This window comes from Podarcis pityusensis (assembly GCF_964106645.2).
Source record: "Podarcis pityusensis genome assembly, chromosome: 14".
NCBI classification, from domain to species: Eukaryota; Metazoa; Chordata; class Lepidosauria; order Squamata; family Lacertidae; genus Podarcis; species Podarcis pityusensis.
Window position 1 is genome coordinate 45,654,313 of NC_138039.1, and position 18,211 is coordinate 45,672,523.

At 48.6% G+C, this 18,211-nt stretch overlaps 1 protein-coding gene across 2 annotated transcripts in view; it reads left to right on the forward strand.

Annotated features, from left to right (window-relative positions):
• The first annotated feature begins 6,283 nt into the window (after positions 1 to 6,283).
• HCN4 (hyperpolarization activated cyclic nucleotide gated potassium channel 4) overlaps positions 6,284 to 18,211 on the forward strand; it is a 114,078-nt gene continuing 102,150 nt past the window's right edge. Inside the window, exon 1 of one of the 2 annotated variants that reach the window (XM_080980286.1) lies at positions 6,284 to 7,974. In XM_080980286.1, the coding sequence (XP_080836412.1) occupies positions 7,136 to 7,974 (839 nt within the window). In that variant the 5' untranslated portion in view covers positions 6,284 to 7,135. The remainder of the gene's footprint in view (positions 7,975 to 18,211) is intronic. The other variant, XM_080980285.1, reaches the window with a different exon arrangement.

Sequence of the window (18,211 nt, forward strand, 5' to 3'; positions counted from 1 at the left end):
GATTGCATGTAAGACCAGGATGATCTCAGTGCCATTCTGATGCCGAAAGGATCCCATGTGGGCTACCCAAAATAGAAGGATCATGTGAAGAATCCTATTTAAGGAGTTCTTCACATCATCTTCCTGTTATAGCTATCCTGCCAAGAATGGTGTGGGTTAATCAGGGGACATGAATGCAGAATCACAGGCATGGACAACCTTTGGCCCTCCAGGTGTTACTGGACTCCGACTCCCATCACCCTCAGCTAATGGCCAGAGATTTATGGGAGTTGGAGTCATAGAATCATAGAATTGTAGAGTTGGAAGGGACCCTGAGGGTCACCTAGTCCAACCCAACAACAAATGGGAGGGCCAGAGGTTGTCCACCCTGCAGGATCAACATTTTAAAAAATACACTAACAGTACAATCCTAGATTCAGGTAGGTAGCCGTGTTGGTCTGACTGTGGGAATGATCGCTGGGTTGTGGAGCACTCTCCCTCCCGTGGGCAGCCTCAACTGTCTGTACGCGTGACCTTGGGGTGCGGAGCACACTCCCCCTCACAGATAAGGCCACAGCTGTCTGAACATCTTGCCCTCTGTCTAACCTTTTGCGGTCTCAGTGGTCTGCCGTGTCCTGTCTGAGACCTTTGTCTCCTTCGTCATACATTGTGCAAGGGGAAAATGATGTGGTGTAAACAGGTGCCAAAATAATTTTGTGCCACCCCACGATCTTGGGACTGGAAGATGTGTAAAGGTCACAGTCCAAAATGTATCTGCCTGGGTTTGCATATTGTGTCAATAAAAGGAGCCTCCACAGAGCTAGCTGTCAGCTTGCTCGTGCACAGCTCACCTGCATTATCAACTCCTTCGCTTCATCTGATGCAGTAGAAATATATATATATATAATAAAATAAATTGTCCAGTAGCACCTTAGAGACCAACTAAGTTTGTTCTTGGTATGAGCTTTCGTGTGCATGCACATTTCTTCAGATACACTGAAACAGAAGTCATCAGACCCTTATATATAGTGAGAGGGTGGGGAGGGGTATTACTCAGAAGGGTGGTGGGAATGGGAGATTGGCTGATAGGTGTGGTAAACCTGTTGATGACTGCAATTGGTCTTACAGGAAAAAGCAAGGGATGTGATGACCAAAAATAGCTTCATCATGTATAATGAGATAAGAATCCAATGTCTCTATTCAGACCAGGTCTCTCCATGGTCTATTTCTGAAATTCTTTTGTAGCACAACAGCTACTTTGAGATCATGTATAGAATGTCCTGGGAGAGTGAAGTGTTCTCCTGCTGGTTTCTCTTTCTTGTGATTCCTGATGTCAGATTTACAATCCTACACATCTCCAGCCAGAAGTTCCCCCAAGGCAGGCTACAACCAGGGATTCTGACACAGACCAAGGTCTAAAGGGTCCAAGACAGATAATGTGGCCCGAGATGGCCAGGATCTAATCTGCTGAGGTGAAGGAACCAAGTCTGGAGCAACAGCTATATGAGCCAGGACAGTCAGTCACTGCAACTCGCACCATTATCCTTGATTGTTGGTTATGCTGGCAGGGACTGATGGGCTCTGTAGTCCAACAACATATGGTGGGATCACATGTCCTCCACCGCTGCTCACAATGGGGCTTGGTCTCAAGTAAGTGGGTGTTGTGAAGATTTCAAGGTACAATTTCTCGGGGGGGGGGGGTCATGTTTTTAATGACATGTCAACATTTGCCATTCTTAGGTTTTTTTCTGTATAGGTAGGAGGTGTGGTACTAGCAAACATGTTACAACCCCCTAAAATGTGCTCAAGTGAAGAGAAAAGGCAGCCGCTCTCTTCCTTGCTTCTAGCATCCCATCCCCGCCCCCAATTACTCACAAAACTCCAGAAACTGGGTATTTTTAGATCCATACGTTTCAAAATAAACCCTCTCACCTAATCCTGTTAAGCGAGACCTGCAAATCTTTGGAAGTGGAAACCTACTGGGGGAAAGGAGCCTTATGAAAACGTATACATTATTTCCCAGGATTTGTGAAGAGGCTCCGCAGAAGCTTTTGTTTTGGGAAGCAAAAGAACAACAGATAGGGATGGCTCTTCTTGCCTCTGTAACAGCAGCAGGGATATAGTTCACTGCCAGGGCATCCACCTTGCATGCAGAAGGTCTCAGCTTCAGTCCCTAGTGTCTCCTGGCAGGGCTGGAGAAATCTCCAACTTGAAACTCTTGGGGGCCACTTTCAGATGGAGAATATTGAACTGGATTTACCAATGGGCTGACTCTGTATAAGGCAGCTTCCTATGTAGTCAGATCAGAGACATTCTGCATGCACTCTCGGTCTATCAGTGGTGAACACATGGGAGCGTCATCCTGGCAAGAAGAGCATCACGTGGAGAAAACTGCACATTGTACAGAAGAGCCATGCAGGATCAGACCACAGTTCCGTCTACTCTCGCATCCTGCTTCAACCAGGGCAGAGGCTTCTAAGGAAAACCACAAGCAAGGCATGCGAACAGCAGCTCACTCTTACTGTTTTGCCACCGCCCCCCGCAGCTGGCAGTCAGTTACACTCCTCCTGCAAATGGAGGTTCTTTTGAGTTGTCATAGCTGATAGGGCATTGATAGGTTTCTCCTTCTCCATGCATTTGGCCAATCCCTTTTGAAAGCTTTCACATCCTGCAGCGAGGAGTCCCTCTGATTAACTGTTTGCAGTGTGTGTGGGGGAAATACTTCCTTTGACTATCCCAGATCTACCATTTCACCCATTTTACAGGGTGATCCTAAGTCTTGGTGTTATAGGAGAAGAAAAATATTCTTTTTTTCCCCCTTTTCCATTTCCCCCCAACTTTACAAATCTCTCTCATGTACCCTATTAGTCATCATTTCCCATAATATATGCAAATACGATTTGTTTTCACCAGGCTCACATCATTCAGCTTGGTGAGTTTGGAGCTTTCTTAGCGCAATTTTGATTTCTGCCTGTCTATACGATGTCCGGAGAAGATGATATAGCACAAACGTCTGGTCCAGAAATATTAGTTAATATGTTATGCAGTTGCATTCCTGCCATGGAAGTCTTGCTCTCAGTTGATATTTCTCAGCCCGTTGTAAATAAGGTCAGAGAAGAACTTCCTCCCTCTAATAAATCATTCAAAGTGCATACGGCTCGATCAATCCACCCTTTTGCACATAATTGCTTTATTCTCAGTGCCTAGTGATGGATTGTTCCAGGTTGGAAAGAGCACATGGAGAAATGGGTCAAAATGTAAGCTTTGTGCAATTACTCACCCACTGTATCTACTAGCAAATCCAGCTGGAGGGGCTTCACTCCCCGCCCCCCCGCCCCCGCCCAGAAGATGTTTATATATTAATGTTGCTGGACCATAAGGTGAGTCCTGCCTTTCTAGCATTCATTCACCCCCCAGCTGCCTGATGGGAGATAAGCTTTCCCGTCTCCTGAAAGATGACCCTGTGCACCTCTTGAGATGCTATACCCACTAGAGAGGTCCATCTGCTTTCGGGGGCAGAGAAGACTATGCTATTCCATTGAGCTACTGAGAACTGTTGCCTCCTTGAAAGATTATTTCAATCTGTGGCAATTTTTTATTTTTGTTTTTATTTAAGCATTTTCCATATCTTAGTACATCAGTTATACAATTGTCATTATTTTTCTGCGGCAATTTTTAATTCTGATGCTTTGGGGGTTTTTTTAATCATACAGTACATACTGAATATACTGAACGTTGGGAAATAAATGAGTACACTAAATCAAACCTTAAAAAAAGAAGATGCTACTTAGAGCAGTAGCCTCTCAGGTTCTGATTCAAATTGCTCTCTTAGTTTATCAGGTTAAATAGCTGTGTGGGGAGGTCATTCCCAGTGGCAGAGCACATCCTTTGCCTACCAAAACTCCCAGGTATTCCCTTGATCTCTCAAACAGAGTCTCCGGTTTTTATTGTGGAGTTGTTTTCATAGATTGTTTTTATTGCAGAACTGGCACTTTTACAGGAGGCAGCACATAATACTTGCTCCACCATTGTAAGAAATCAAACTTTTATTGTAGCAGCACCTAAACTTTGGAACTTTCTTCCTATTATCATCAGGCAAACAACTTGACTCTTTTTGATTAAAATAGTTTTGTTTAAGCAAGCCTATCTCAACGGGTTTTATTTCTTTTTAGCTTGTACTGTGCTAAATCATATTTTAAATATTTTTATTACCTGTGCTTGTTTTTAAATCAATATTTGTAATGCTTTGTTTTATATTGTTGTTAACCACTTGGGGTTTGTTTGTTTTTTAGTCTAGCAGGATATAAATTTTGCTAAACAAATACAATAAAAGTGCACGTTTTAAATATGAGAATTTGTATTTTAATGTTTGTGCAACTGATTGTTATATTTGTAAAACTCTTAGAAGACTATTTTGACATTAAGTAGTATATAAATTATTATTTTTTTAAAAAAGCATCCCTGTCATCCTTGATGCCTTCAGTTGAAGGATGTCACATACCAATCTCACTGCCCATCAGAGATGGACCAGTGGTCTGACTCAGTATAAAGCAGTTGGCAATGTTCATATGCACAGTATTTTTCAATGCATTTCTGGTTTAAGGTGCCAGAAACAGGATGTGCTTAAGTCAGAGGTTGGACTGGATGGACACAAAAGATCCTTTCTAAGAATCCTTCTTGATTTGATGCACCAGTCAATGAGGTCAGATTTCCAATCTGCATGGGGTATTGTTTTTATTCTTTAGCATTGATAAATCATCTTCATTTCCTCATAAGAGACTCTACAATTGCAAGAGCAAGGGAGAGAGAGCAAAAACCTTTTGGTCCCCAAATTTCCAGGAGCAGCCTTCATCAACCTGCCTCCTGATAGGTGTTCTGGACTACAATTCTCATCAGTCCCAGCCAGCACTTGCTGGGAGTTGCAGTCTGTAGTATAAGAGTTTGGATTTGATATCCCGCTTTATCACTACCCTAAGGAGTCTCAAAGCGGCTAACATTCTCCTTTCCCTTCCTCCCCCACAACAAACACTCTGTGAGGTGAGTGAGGCTGAGAGACTTCAAAGAAATGTGACTGGCCCAAGGTCACCCAGCAGCTGCATGTGGAGGAGCGGAGAAGCGAACCTGGTTCACCAGATTAGGAGACTACTGCTCTTAACCACTACACCACACTGGCTCTCATATACAGAGGATATCAGGTTAATGAACGCTGTCTTGGGAGCAGCTGAGTTAAGCCTTTAACGTGCCAGAAGACTCTATTTGAGGTTTGCAATTGCAGGCACAGTTCCTCTGGAGTAAGCACCATTCAATGCAATGGGGGCTTACTTTCTGAATACACAACATTGGTGGAAGCTGGTCAGTTAGGGCAAACGGGGCATTGCCCCACCTACCTCAGTCTGTACTCAGCCAGCCCCCAGTGACCTGTCTTTTTTCTTACAACCAGTCCAGAAAGTGGCGCTGCCTGTCGACTTCCCCCTCCTTGGTTTCTGTTGTGGCCCTTGTCGAATTCAGCAGGGAGGCAGATGAGGACAGACCTAGACTACACCTGTCATTGGTTCTGGCTCCACCTACTGTTGGCCTCCTGCCTTACATCTCACCAGCCCCAACGGGCACTAACCACTACGAAGCTATGTGCCGCTGCAACAGAGACAAAAGGCTTCGGTCTTAGCGCCCCTGCCATTCTATAGACACGTCTACTCAGAAGTAAGTTTCACCCGGGGTTCCTGCAGACTTTAAAATATTTTTTATTTATTTGCAGTGGGCATGTACAGTGCAGCATGTTCTCGACACAGTGGTGGATTTAGCCCGCTTTGTGTTTGCATCACTGCTGTCTGCAAGGGCTACAGCGCCACAAAAGCAGGACAACACGAAACGTAGACATCTGTGGCTGCTGAGGTTGGCGGGAGTTGCAGTCCAAATCATCTGAAGGGCACTGGGTTGGCGAAGGTGGAGAGCCAAGAACCTTGCCCGCCTTTACTCGGGAGTAAGTTCCGGGGTCTTCAATGGGGCTTACTCCTAGCTGAGCGCAGCACTGCAGCTTTCCATGAGCAAATGATAGCACTTGAGGGACAAGGAGTGTGTGTGTGTGTGTGTGTGTGTGTGTGTGTGTGTGTGTGTGATAGAGAGAGAGAGAGAGAGAGAGAGAGAGAGAGAGAGAGATGAGCATCAGGGGCTTGTGGATTTCCTTGCGCTCCCTCGTCCTTCCGCCCGCGATCCCCCGCTCCAGGCAGCAGCCGAGGCGCCCCAGCCCGCGCCCGAGACGCGCACGCCCACCCGGCGTCCGAGGCGTTGCCCTTTTAAGAAGCCCGGCTGCCAGCTCAGGTAGGCAGAGCCCATTGGCAGCGGTGGATTCTATGGCAACCCAATCGGATCAGCTGGCTTCATGAATATTCCCAGGACCAGGAGCTGCTGCATGAGGAATCAGGGATGGCAGCAGCAGCAGCAGCAGCAGCAGCAGTGATGTAAGCGGCGCCCGGGCGCTGGATGCTGCTGCAGGTTGCTCGCGCGCTCCTTGTTTATCGCGGGCCGCCGTCGAGGCCGCGGAGGGGCGAGGGGCTCTTGTGGGGCGGGGGCTGCCGGCGGCGGGGATCGCCCTCTTCGGCTCCTCAGCAGGTGTTGCTCCGTCCCTCCTCCCCGTCCGCCTCCTGATCACCCTCCTTCTCATTATTATGTCTGCTTCGCCGGAGACGCGGCTGCCCGGGCGCCTATGGAAGCCGCCGCCGCCGCCGAGATGCAGCCGTGGCGAGCGCTGAGGAGCCGCCGGCTGGGTGTCCCGCTGCCCCGGGGGGCTGTGCAGCAACAGCAGCAGCAGCAGCAGCAGCAGGCGGCGGACGGAAGGGTCACCGCGGCGGCGGCGGCGGCTCAGTGGGACGCCAGCTAGCCAGCCCGGGGAGGGGCTCTCCGCCTGGCGCACCCCGCTGCCCTTTCGGAAGCGCTGCATCCTCGACCCGGCGCAACCCCGGGAGGACAGGAGGAGGATGGGTGGTCCTCGGTGTGGCGCTCTGGCTGCGGAGCTGAGCGAGACCCCGTTTTAGAAGCTCCTTGAGGAGGGCGCGGGTTGGGCACGCGCGGAAGAGAGCCGAGGGGGTCCCCACCACCAGCCGCCGGCCTGCAAGCCGGTCTCCCCCGCCCTCCCCCACCTCTCCCCGAGCGCCCGGCCATGGACAGGCTGCCGCCGTCGATGCGCAAGCGATTATACAGCCTCCCGCAGCAGATCGGCCCCAAAGCGTCGATCATGGACGAGGAGGACGAAGAAGCCGGTGGAGGAGGAAGAGGAGGAAGCGGCTGCAGCGGCGGCGGCGCCGACAAGGACGCCCGTCGCAAAAGCATCAAGCTGAGGCCCTTGGCGTCGGCGCCGCCAGGGGGAGCCCGGGGGCAAGGGGCAGGAGAGCCCTCGAGGCCCGGCGTCGGGGATGCGGGCGGCGGACTCGTGGAAAGCGGAGAGGCGGCGGCGGCGGCTTCGTCGGCTGCCTCGGGGGCGCCGGGCTGCCGGGGCAGCGGCAAGAGCAGCACCAACGGGGACTGCCGGCGTTTCAAGGGGAGCCTCTCGTCTCTGGCCAGCCGCCACCCGCACGACTCGGGCGAGGAGCGCCGCCTGATCAGCAGCGAAGGGGACGCGGCGTCCCCCGGCGACGAGCGCAGCCCCCCGGACCTGTCGGACACCGAGCCGGGACCCCCTGCTTCCTCGACCCCGGCGGCAGCCTCGTCCTGCTCGTCCCCGCCGGACCCTCCGCCTCCTCCCTCTGCGTCCGCCTTCGTGAAAGTGGAAGGGGGCGGGGGTCCCGACGGGGCGGGAGGGGGCGCCGACCAGATCACCCCGGACGACGAGCAGCGGCTGGGCCAGGCCGGCTTCATGCAGAGGCAGTTCGGGGCGATGCTGCAGCCGGGGGTCAACAAATTCTCCTTGAGGATGTTTGGCAGCCAAAAGGCCGTGGAGAGGGAGCAGGAAAGGGTTAAGTCCGCCGGCTTCTGGATCATCCACCCGTACAGCGATTTCAGGTAAAAAGGGGAAAGTGGGGAGGATGAAGCCCCTCCCCTATCTCCGCCTCCCCCACCCCACCCTTACCCAGCCACAGGTAACGTTTGGCACTAAGCGATGCAGTTAGGCAGTTGGGGGGCTCTGCGCTGAATGGCCGTGGGAGTCTCCCCCTCTTTAGTGCGAGCTAACGAAGTCCTACTCAGAGTAGACGGCTGCAGAAGTCACGGTGACTCTTTCCAGCGTTTGGGGTTTTGCAGTTGGCGCATCAGGTGTAAAAAACATACACGGGAGGCGTTTCCCAGTCAAGTTGCCTTTCTGAAGTCACCGTGCAGTTGGCGCAAATAAATTTTGGAGTCGGGATGCACACATTGGGTTGTATCCAACTAAGTCCCATTCAGAGCAGACCTAATGAAATGAATGGATTGGGTCCTTTCGTTTCAATGAGCCTACTTTGAATAGGGCTAACACGGGCAACAGCTGTGCACTCCCTTCCCTGACTTTGAATGGTCTTCCTCTGCCCCCAAACTCTTGTCCTGACAGAGGCTCCATCTGCCCCAGTTTCCCCAGTTGCATAGAGGGCATCACTGGTGGAGGAGGATGAGTCTCTCCTTGAAGATGCAACTAAACTTTTACATCTCAACGTCCTTCAACTCTCACATTCCAATGGGTCTTCTCTGAGTAGTGCTTGGATACAGCCCATGATGTCAGAATGAGATGTATGTGTGCAATGACTTCAAAAGGACAAGGTGATGGGGAAATTCCTACTGCCCTTATTTCTGTGCACCTGATGCACCAACTACAAAGCCTTGGAGAGAGTCATTGTGACTTCTTTGAACAGATCACAGGCATGCTTACTCGGAAGTAAGACCCTTGTGTTCAATTACTTCCTAATAAGGTTGCAAGAACTATAGAATTCCCTTCTTGGGACTTGCCTGGTGGAACTCAGTGGGGCATGTTTGTGAATAAACATGTGGGATCTGGCTACATGTGTGGATAGGACTGCAGCTGCAGAGTCATCCCGAAATCTCTCCTACCCAGTCCCAACAGCCTGGATGAAAGGGCCTTTGGTGGCATAGCCTAGGTATTTAGCATTGCAGCATCCTGAGCCAGGGATATGTGTGAATCAAAGGGTGTCTCCTTCATAGAATGAGCAATCAGTGGTGCAGTCAAGTAAATTTAGACTTTGGTCCCTCCCCCCTCCCGCTGCCTTTAGCTGCTAAGCCAGCCCTGCTGCCCTTGTATGGGTGTGCATGTTGCCCCCCCCCCTCATTCTGCTGAGTGGGGTCCCCCTGGACCTTTGCCTCCAAATCCTGCTCTGATGGTTTCCCTGTGAAAGAGTAGAGAGATGTTGCACCCAGTAGAACGTCTCTCCAAAGGTCTAGTTTTAAAATAGACTAACCAATTAAGCCATTATTTATTTCCAAAAAAGCTGTCCTTAACTCTGCCGAGTGGGAATCAGAGGGGGAGGAGCGTTTGTTTTTGTTGAATGAATTAACTTCATAGCTAATTTCTTTCAAGCACATATTCGGTAGCAGAGAGAGAGAGAGACTGAGGGGCTGTCCTGACAAACGTTTCTGAATTAACTGGTGCCTGGCAAACTTTCTTCTACTAAATATGTATGTAATATGTTGCAATCAATAAGAAATGATTTAGCGCAATCAAGAGCTGGGCCTTATTATGTTGATTTTAATTACAACCGCCTTACACAATAACGTTAAGAGGAAATAAAGAGGAGAGACATTCAGGTTTCTGGAATTTACACTTTAGCAGGGTGGCGGTGGAGGCGATGATAAAGGTTTACAAAACGAGGCGTGATGTGGACAGAATGTTTTCCCCCCACCCCCACCCATTCTTTGCGCTGGAACACAGGGTCATCTAACAATCCTGGACCGGCAGTAAATTCAGGACAGTTTATAAATAAATTTTACAGCAAAGGAAACTGCCGTAATCCGAGTCAGCCCATTGGTCCATCCAGCTCAGTATTCTCCAGGCATAGGCAAACTCGGCCCTCCAGATGTTTTGGGACTACAACTCCCATCATCCCTAGCTAACAGGACCAGTGGTCAGGGATGATGGGAATTGTAGTCCCAAAACATCTGGAGGGCCGAGGTTGAGGAAGCCTGGTCTATACTGACTGACAGAAGCTCTCCAGGGTCTCAGGCAAAGACATTCCTGGAGATGCTGGGGGCAGAATCTGGGACATTCTGCATGCGGAGCAGATGCAGACCCACAGAAGGGGTGACCTGTACGTTGCCATTGGATTGCTGACTCCCATCAGTCCCATCCGGTATGGCCAGTGATTGGAAATGATGGACACTGGTCCAACAACATCCTGAGGTCCATAGATCAGCTACTCCTGGATTAAGCAACACCAGGTCACAGCAGCTTGGGGTTAAAAAGGTAAAGGTAAAGGTACCCCTGCCCGTACGGGCCAGTCTTGCCAGACTCTAGGGTTGTGCGCTCATCTCACTCTATAGGCCGGGAGCCTGCGCTGTCCGCAGACACTTCCGGGTCACGTGGCCAGCGTGACAAGCTGCATCTGGCGAGCCAGCGCAGCACACGGAACGCCGTTTACCTTCCCGCTGGTAAGCGGTCCCTATTTATCTGCTTGCACCCGGGGGTGCTTTCGAACTGCTAGGTTGGCAGGCGCTGGGACCGAACGACGGGAGCGCACCCCGCCGCGGGGATTCGAACCGCCGACCATGCGATCGGCAAGTCCTAGGCGCTGAGGTTTTACCCACTTGGGGTTAGTTTAATTTAATTATGCCCTACAAATTGGCATACATCCACACCTTTGTTGTATTGTCTGGGAGGAAATGGAGCCATTAGGAGTACAGGAACCAATGGTGAGGCTGGTGGTATCTGGTTGTGATAGCGCACACTGAAGAAAGACCTGGAAGTCTGGTTTGTTTCCCATTTAAGTCGGCGCTTGCAACTGTCCTGGCTCCCAAACCCACAGCTGACTGAAGGAGTTCTGCAGGTCACATCACAGCTTAAAGCTGGAATGGACAACCACAAGCCCAAGGGCCAAATGCAGCCCTCCATGCATCTTTATCTGGCCCTTGAGACTTTTCCCGGGCCACACCCCCTCTCTAAGCCACACCCCTCCCTGGACTTGCTTTGTACCCTCTGAATGTTTTTGCCTTCCTGGAGTGTGGCCTTGAAAGTGTCCCCTGCTTGTCTGATTGCAGAGATGTGTACGTGTGCATGTGTGCATTCATGCTATGTGACACTCGCTTGCAACCTGATTTTGACATACATTAGCTATGCAATCCTTAAGGCAGTTTCCTTCCGATGAGGACCCTCAGCAGTGTGTAGCAGGGACTGTGTGTGTTTGGCAGTAATGCTTGATACAGGTGTAGGGCCATTGCCATGGTGTAGTGGTTAGGGTGGTAGGCTAGGACCTGGAAAACCAGGGTTTGAATCCCCACTCAACCATGAAGCTCGCTGGGTGACCTTGGGCCAGTCGCTCATTCCCAGCCTCACCTTCTCTGCAGGATTGTTGTGGTGTGGATAAAATGGGAAAGTGCGGATAGTATGCATACTATTTTCAGCTCCTTGGAGGAGAGGTAGGATATAAATAGAATAAATACTGAAGGAGAGACTCATTTTAAATCAGGGCTCATTCCCTAGGAAGTGTGTGCATGTGTATAGGGGTAAGGTAACGGAACTCCTGACCATTAAGTCCAGTCGTAGACGACACTGGGGTTGCGGCGCTCATCTCGCTTTACTGGCCGAGGGAGCTGGCATTTGTCTGCAGACAGCTTCCAGGTCATGTGGCCAGCATGACTAAGCCACTTCTGGCGAACCAGAGCAGCGCACGGAAATGCCGTTTACCTTCCCGCCAGAGCGGTACCTATTTATCTACTTGCACTTTGTGCTTTCGGACTGCTAGGTTGGCAGGAGCAGGGACTGAGCAATGGGAGCTCATTCGAACTGCTAACCTTCTGATCGGCAAGCCCAAGAGGCTCTGTGGTTTTAGACCACAGCACCACCCGTGTCCTAATATGCGTATAGCGGAGTCCAGCCTAAAATTACTTCTTGGAAGCTTCTGCTCCTCTGAAATTTTGCAAAACTCTCAAGTTTTGTTTTGTTAATGTCTTGTCTTTTTTAGATTTAGATTTTTTAAAAAATATATATTTAAAGTATGCCTAATGTGCTCACACCTTTTTGGCAGCAATTCTCAAAATAATGGGAGGAACACAATTGCTTCGTAGCAAGGAGCTAACTCATTGCATTGTAAGCGCCTTGCTTTTTTTTGCAAGTGGCTCTTTGGCATGCTTGTGTCGGACTTCGATGAAATGAATGGCTTCGCTTTTTCAATAATCCTATGCTCCCCAAAGCGGGGGGGGGGGGGGCACAGCTCGGTGGTAGAGCATCTGCTTTGCATGCAGAAGTTTCCAGTTTCAATCCCCTGACATCTCTCCACCCTAGAGCTGGCATTCAGAGTTACACTCCTCCTAGATATAAGAACATTAAAAAAATAAATAAATCATATGTAGACAGTTTCATATCCAAAACAGACACAGACTGGGATGAAGGCTTAAAAGGCTTGTTGAAAAGAGACAGTCTTTAAACGGCTTGTTTTCACACCTTTCACACCTTTTCCTCCTTATTTTCACTTGTTTATTACATTTATATCTCAACTTTTCCTCCAAGGATCTCAATGTGTCATGTATGGTCCGTCCCACCTCCCGCTTTTTATCACAACCACCCTGTGAGGTAAATTAGGCTTTGAGATGGTAACTGGCTCAAGGTCATGCAGTGAGTTTCAGGGCTGAGTGGAGGTCCAAACCTATCTCTCTCCAGTCTTGTCCCCACACCCTAACCCATGGGTAGGCAAACTAAGGCTGGAGCCCAATCGCCTTCTAAATCCAGCCCGCAGACGGTCCAGGAATCAGTGTGTTTTTACATGAGTAGAATGTGTGCTTTTATTTAAAATGCATCTCTGGGTTATTTGTGGGGCATAGGAATTTGTTCCTCCCCCCCCTTTTCAAAATATAGTCCGGCCCCCACAAGGTCTGAGGCACAGTGGACAGGCCCCCTGCTGAAAAAGTTTGCTGACCCCTGCCCTAACCACTATGCTGCACTGCCTCTCCAGTTCTTCTCCACCTACAGCTCTGGCCCAAAGGCCCTTTCCTTGGTAGCTCCAGTTCCACTCTGGAGTCCTGTAGCCCATGGCACTTCCAAGTTTTGTGATGATCAAGGGAGCATGTTGTTTTCACAGAACTGGGACCAATAAAAGCGTAATCTACTGGCTGCAGGGCACTCCTATGCGTGTTTACACAGAAATCAATCTGGTGGAGTTCATTGGGGTTTTGCTCCCATGAAACTGTGCAGCCCTAGTCTACCTTCCTGACCATAAGTAAGGGATGAGGAACCTGTGATTCCCTTGGAGTCCCTTTAAGTCCAGCTCTGGGCAGCATGGTCTAGTGGTCAGGCAGTTGAAGTCCAACCGTATTTGGAGGGCGACAGATTCCTCCTCCCTGCCTTAAGTGATGTGTTTGAATTTTGCGAGTCTCTAATACCCTGATGCATATTTTTGCATTCCTCAAGTATTTTATTTTTTTATATTGGCATTTATAGTTATATAAACATGTGGTTCTCCTGCTATCCCCTAGCCATCTTGTAGAGCTGAGAAAAATGGAGAAAATGGCAATCAAAATGATAAAGGGACTTCCTCTGTGAAGCAAATATGGCTAAACTGCTTGTGTAGCTCTTGAGTTTAGGGGGGAAAGGTGACAAAACAGGGATCTATAAACTTGTGCCTGGTGGTTGTGGACAGAGTGGATTTCTCTCATATTTTCCCTGCTCAATGAAAGCTCTTGTCAGTCATTTCAGAAATCAAAAGCACAGTTTTACACAACCTGTCATTAATTTATGGAACTCATTGTGTGGCTTGGATTGCTTTGAAAGGGTGTGTGTGTTCCACAAGTTTAGGGAGCAGACAGAGCTCAATTAGACACAATAGCAAAGCCAAACATCCATATTCAGATGCAAAGTGCCATCAAGATCTGACTTCTGGAGGATAAACAGTGCTGAAGGTCTACTTTCCTTAAGCCCCTTCTGTGGGCTCCCTGGATAAATCTGATTGGCCACTATGAGAAACAGGAAGCTGATTTAGATGGACCATTGGTTTGATGCAGCAGGTCTCTTCTGTCCTATCCCAGAGGATAAGGATGGGCACTTACTGAAATGAATTCACAGTAAGTGCCACAGCAGTGATTGCTTTCAGTCCCAGACACAGTAAAGAAGAAGAGGAGGAGTTTGGACTTGATATCCTACCTTTCATTCCCCTTAAGGAGTCTCAAAGCGGCTAACAATCTCCTTCCCTTCCTCCCCCACAACAAACACTCTGTGAGGTGAGTGGGGCTGAGAGACTTCAGAGAAGTGTGACTGGCCCAAGGTCACCCAGCAGCTGCATGTGGAGGAGCGGGGAATCGAACCCAGTTCACCAGATTACGAGTCCACCGCTCTTAACCACCACACCACGCTGGCTCCCGCATTGTGGGTCCCTTTGCCCCATATCCACCACTTCCAGTGCTTGCTCCTTGCTCAAGAGGTGTCTGAGGTCATGGGAGAAGGAAGCAAGAGGTCACAGAATGATGTGATTTGAAACCACGGGGTACAGCGGTGACCACCAACTTGGATGGGTGTAAATAATAGAGAATCAGGTTATCCATTGCTGCTAGTTATCCTGGCTATGGTCCACCTTCATTCTTAGAGGCAAGATTCCTTTTAGTATGAGTTGAAGATGAGTGGGAGAGGGGTCTTGAGAAGCTGCCTTTTGTCAGACTGTCTGTCCAGCTCAGCACTGCCTGTGCTTTTTTATTCCATTTATAATTTTCAGTTTTATACATTTCAGTCATTTTACAATCGTTTCAACATTTCAAAACTCGTCTTCCTCCCTCCTCTTTCTGCGGTTCCTTAAATTTATTTTTAATATTTTCTGCATATCCAAATTAACTTCATTTGCTCATTTATTCATCTGCTTTAAGTACATACTCTTATAAAACTGCAGGTTATTACAACAATCCTGCCAATGTTTACAGTTTGTTTGCAAATATTCAATAAACCATTTCCATTCTTTTATAAAAAGTTTGTTATCTTGGTTTCTTATTTTTCCGGTAAATTTTGCCATTTCTGCATATTCCGTAAGTTTTTGTATCCGTTTGTCTTTTGCTGGGACTTCTTCTTCTTTCCATTTTTGGGCAAGTAACATTATTGCCGCTGTAGTTGCATATATGAATAAGTTTCTATACAGTTTGGGTAGTTCTGTCCCTATAATTCCCGCAGTGCTGCCTGTGTTGACTGACAGCGCCTCTCTCGGGTTTCAGGCAGGGGCTCTCTCCCAGCCTTATCTGGAAATGCCAGCGATTGAATCTGGGACCTTCTGTATGCAAAGCAGGTGCTCTAACCTTGAGCTATGGAGGTTATTGTTGTTATTTCTAGATTTTGTACCCACCCTTCACCTTCATGACCCAGGGCATAGTGGAGAGAAAGAGCAATCAATACAAAAAGCATCCATAAGTTTCCATAAGTTCTGGTGGGACCAGAATACTGGACTAGATGATCTTTGGACTGATCCAGGAGGGCTTTTCTTACATTCTTGAAGTGGGGTGCAAAACTTGCCATTGCACAGACTCCGTTCTTCCTTCATACCGCCTAGGTCTAAGGCAGTGCACAACTCTGTTTCTCTCTCCTGTAATGCAAAGGCACAGAGGACTCCAGCCGTGTCAAGTTTGCTCCCCCCCACCTTCACTCTGCCATGGAGAGTGGAGATAATGGGTGGGGTGGGGGTTTCAGGGGAACAGACCTGTCCTGCCACAACCTACCAGCTCTGCGAAGTTTCCTGGAGCCACAATTAGTTGCTGACCTGGGTTGTAAACAAAGCAGAGTTTAAAATGACCTCCGGGCTTGTTATCCTGAGCTACCGGATAAAGTAAAGGTTAGGTAGCAGCTGAGCGGATGTACCTGCTGTTTCTCTGACTTTCATTCTAACTAGGGGAGTCAAACTCCCCTAGTTATGCTTTCTCTCATTCTGTCTCTGGTATTTAAGATTCACATTCTTGACTTTCTCTCCTTCCCCAGTCCTGTCTCCTATGTGCAATCCAAGATTACTAAAAGGTAAAGGGACCCCTGACCTTTAGGTCCAGTTGTGGATGACTCTGGGGTTGCGGTGCTCATCCCACTCTACTGGCCAAGGGAGCCGGCATACAGCTTCCGGGTCATGTAGCCAGCATGACTAAGCCACTTCTGGTGAACCAGAGCAGCGCATGGAAATGCCGTTTACCTTTCCGCCGGAGTGCTACCTATTTATCTACTTGCACTTTGATGTGCTTTCCAACTGCTAGGTTGGCAGGAGCTGGGACCGAGTGACGGGAGCTCACCCTGTCGCGGGGATTTGAACCGCTGATCTTCTGATCGGCAAGTCCTAGGCTCAGTGGTTTAACCCACAGCGCCACCTGCGTCCCCCTAGAACCCTCTTAATTTCCTTAGTGTTATGCATATGCCAGTGCTGAGCCATGGAAGTATCTTGTCGTCTTCTCGGATAACAGAAAGTGGCAGTAGCTTTGCTGCAGGAGAAATGATCTCCCTGGGTAGTCACAGGAGCAGTGCATTGCATTCAGAAGGTTCCCAAAATCTCTAGGTGGGGCAGGGAGATATCTCCTGCTTGTAACCCCAGAGAGCCATAGCCAGTCAGTGCACACAGTACTGAGCTAGATGGAGCAGTGTTCTGATTTTGTGTAAGGCAGAACATGCTCCTGTTCTCATGTCAACAACCCTGCCAAAGCCCCCATCCCTGATCGCATATGTCTTTTCTCTGTATGCTGGACTGATCTATTTTGCAGCAGTCTGTCCCGCACTTATTACAAACCAAGAGGGTTTATTGTCCTTTGGGATAAAGACATGCTAGAAAACATTATTAAGAATCATGAGAGTTGGGAGGAACCTTGAAGATAAACTCATCCAGCTTTCTGCTTGATGCAGGACCTGCAACAGACAGCTCTCCAGCAAAAAAAAGGGTTCTGAGGCTGTCTGTTCCACAGCCACAAAGCTCTTACTGCTAAGGTAGATTCTCTTACCACTAAATTGAAAACTGCTTCCTTGCTGTTTGCACACACTGGCTTTCGTCGTGCCTTCTGGAGCGACAGCAAACGAGACTGTTCTGCCTTCTGCTTTATGACCAATTGATCAGCAGTTCCAAATGAGCTTCATTGGTGTGGAAAATTTTGGTTTGATTTAATATTTATATACCGCTTTTGAAACAATGAAGCAGAGCCCAAAGTGGTGGCTCACAGGAGTAACCAAAGCATTAAACATCAACAAACATTACAGTCATGATAATCCCGTTGAAACCATATAAATAAGGCAAGAAACAAACAAAATCATCAAACAATTTGGTTAGCTCTGTGTTTGTTTATTTTTATTTAAACCATTTTTATACTTCCTTTTGCCAAAAACGATTCTGGGGTGCTTTGCAAGTTTCAAATGTTACAAATACTGACAACCCTCTTACAAAAATAAGAAAGAGAGAAAAGAACAGCAGAGAAAAGAGCAGTTTAAGATTGTGGAGCTGCAGTTGCACCCAAGTTGGACTCACTATATGCTGCGCCAAAACATAACTGGAGTCCGCTGACTCTGGCAGAGGCGTCATTGGAGGTGAGTGATGGGCATCCTTGCTTGACTTTAAAAATAAGGTTCTACTTTAAAATGCTGGACATGATTTGCAAGTAACACTCTCTCAGCGAGCTATGGCTTAGCATGAACAAGCAAGAATGCTGCAGAAATAGTAGCTGCTTTGTTCCTTCCCTGTTCCAGGACCTATGCCATGGTTTGGTTTAGCATTATGTGTCTTGTGGTTTGTCTCACTCTAGACAAAGTCCAGGGGAGACAAACCACCAGCTCTGGTTCAGTAGGGCTGTTAAACCAAATTTTAGCTTGACTCCTGGTAGCACATTTGTAGCAAATATGGTTCTCTTATTGTGTGATTTCTTGTGTGTGCGTATGCGCATGACACAGGTTCCCTGGTTTACAGGTTACCAAGTGGTCTAAACCACTGAGTCTCTTGGGCTTGCTGATCAGAAGGTCAGTGGTTTGAATCTCTGCAATGGGGTGAGCCGGTTGCTCTGTCCCAGCTCCTGCCAACCTAGCAGTTCAAAAGCACGCCAGTGCAAGTAGATAAATAGGTACTGCTGTGATGGGAAGGTAAACGGCGTTTCCGTGTGCTCTGGCTTACATCACGGTGTTCCATTG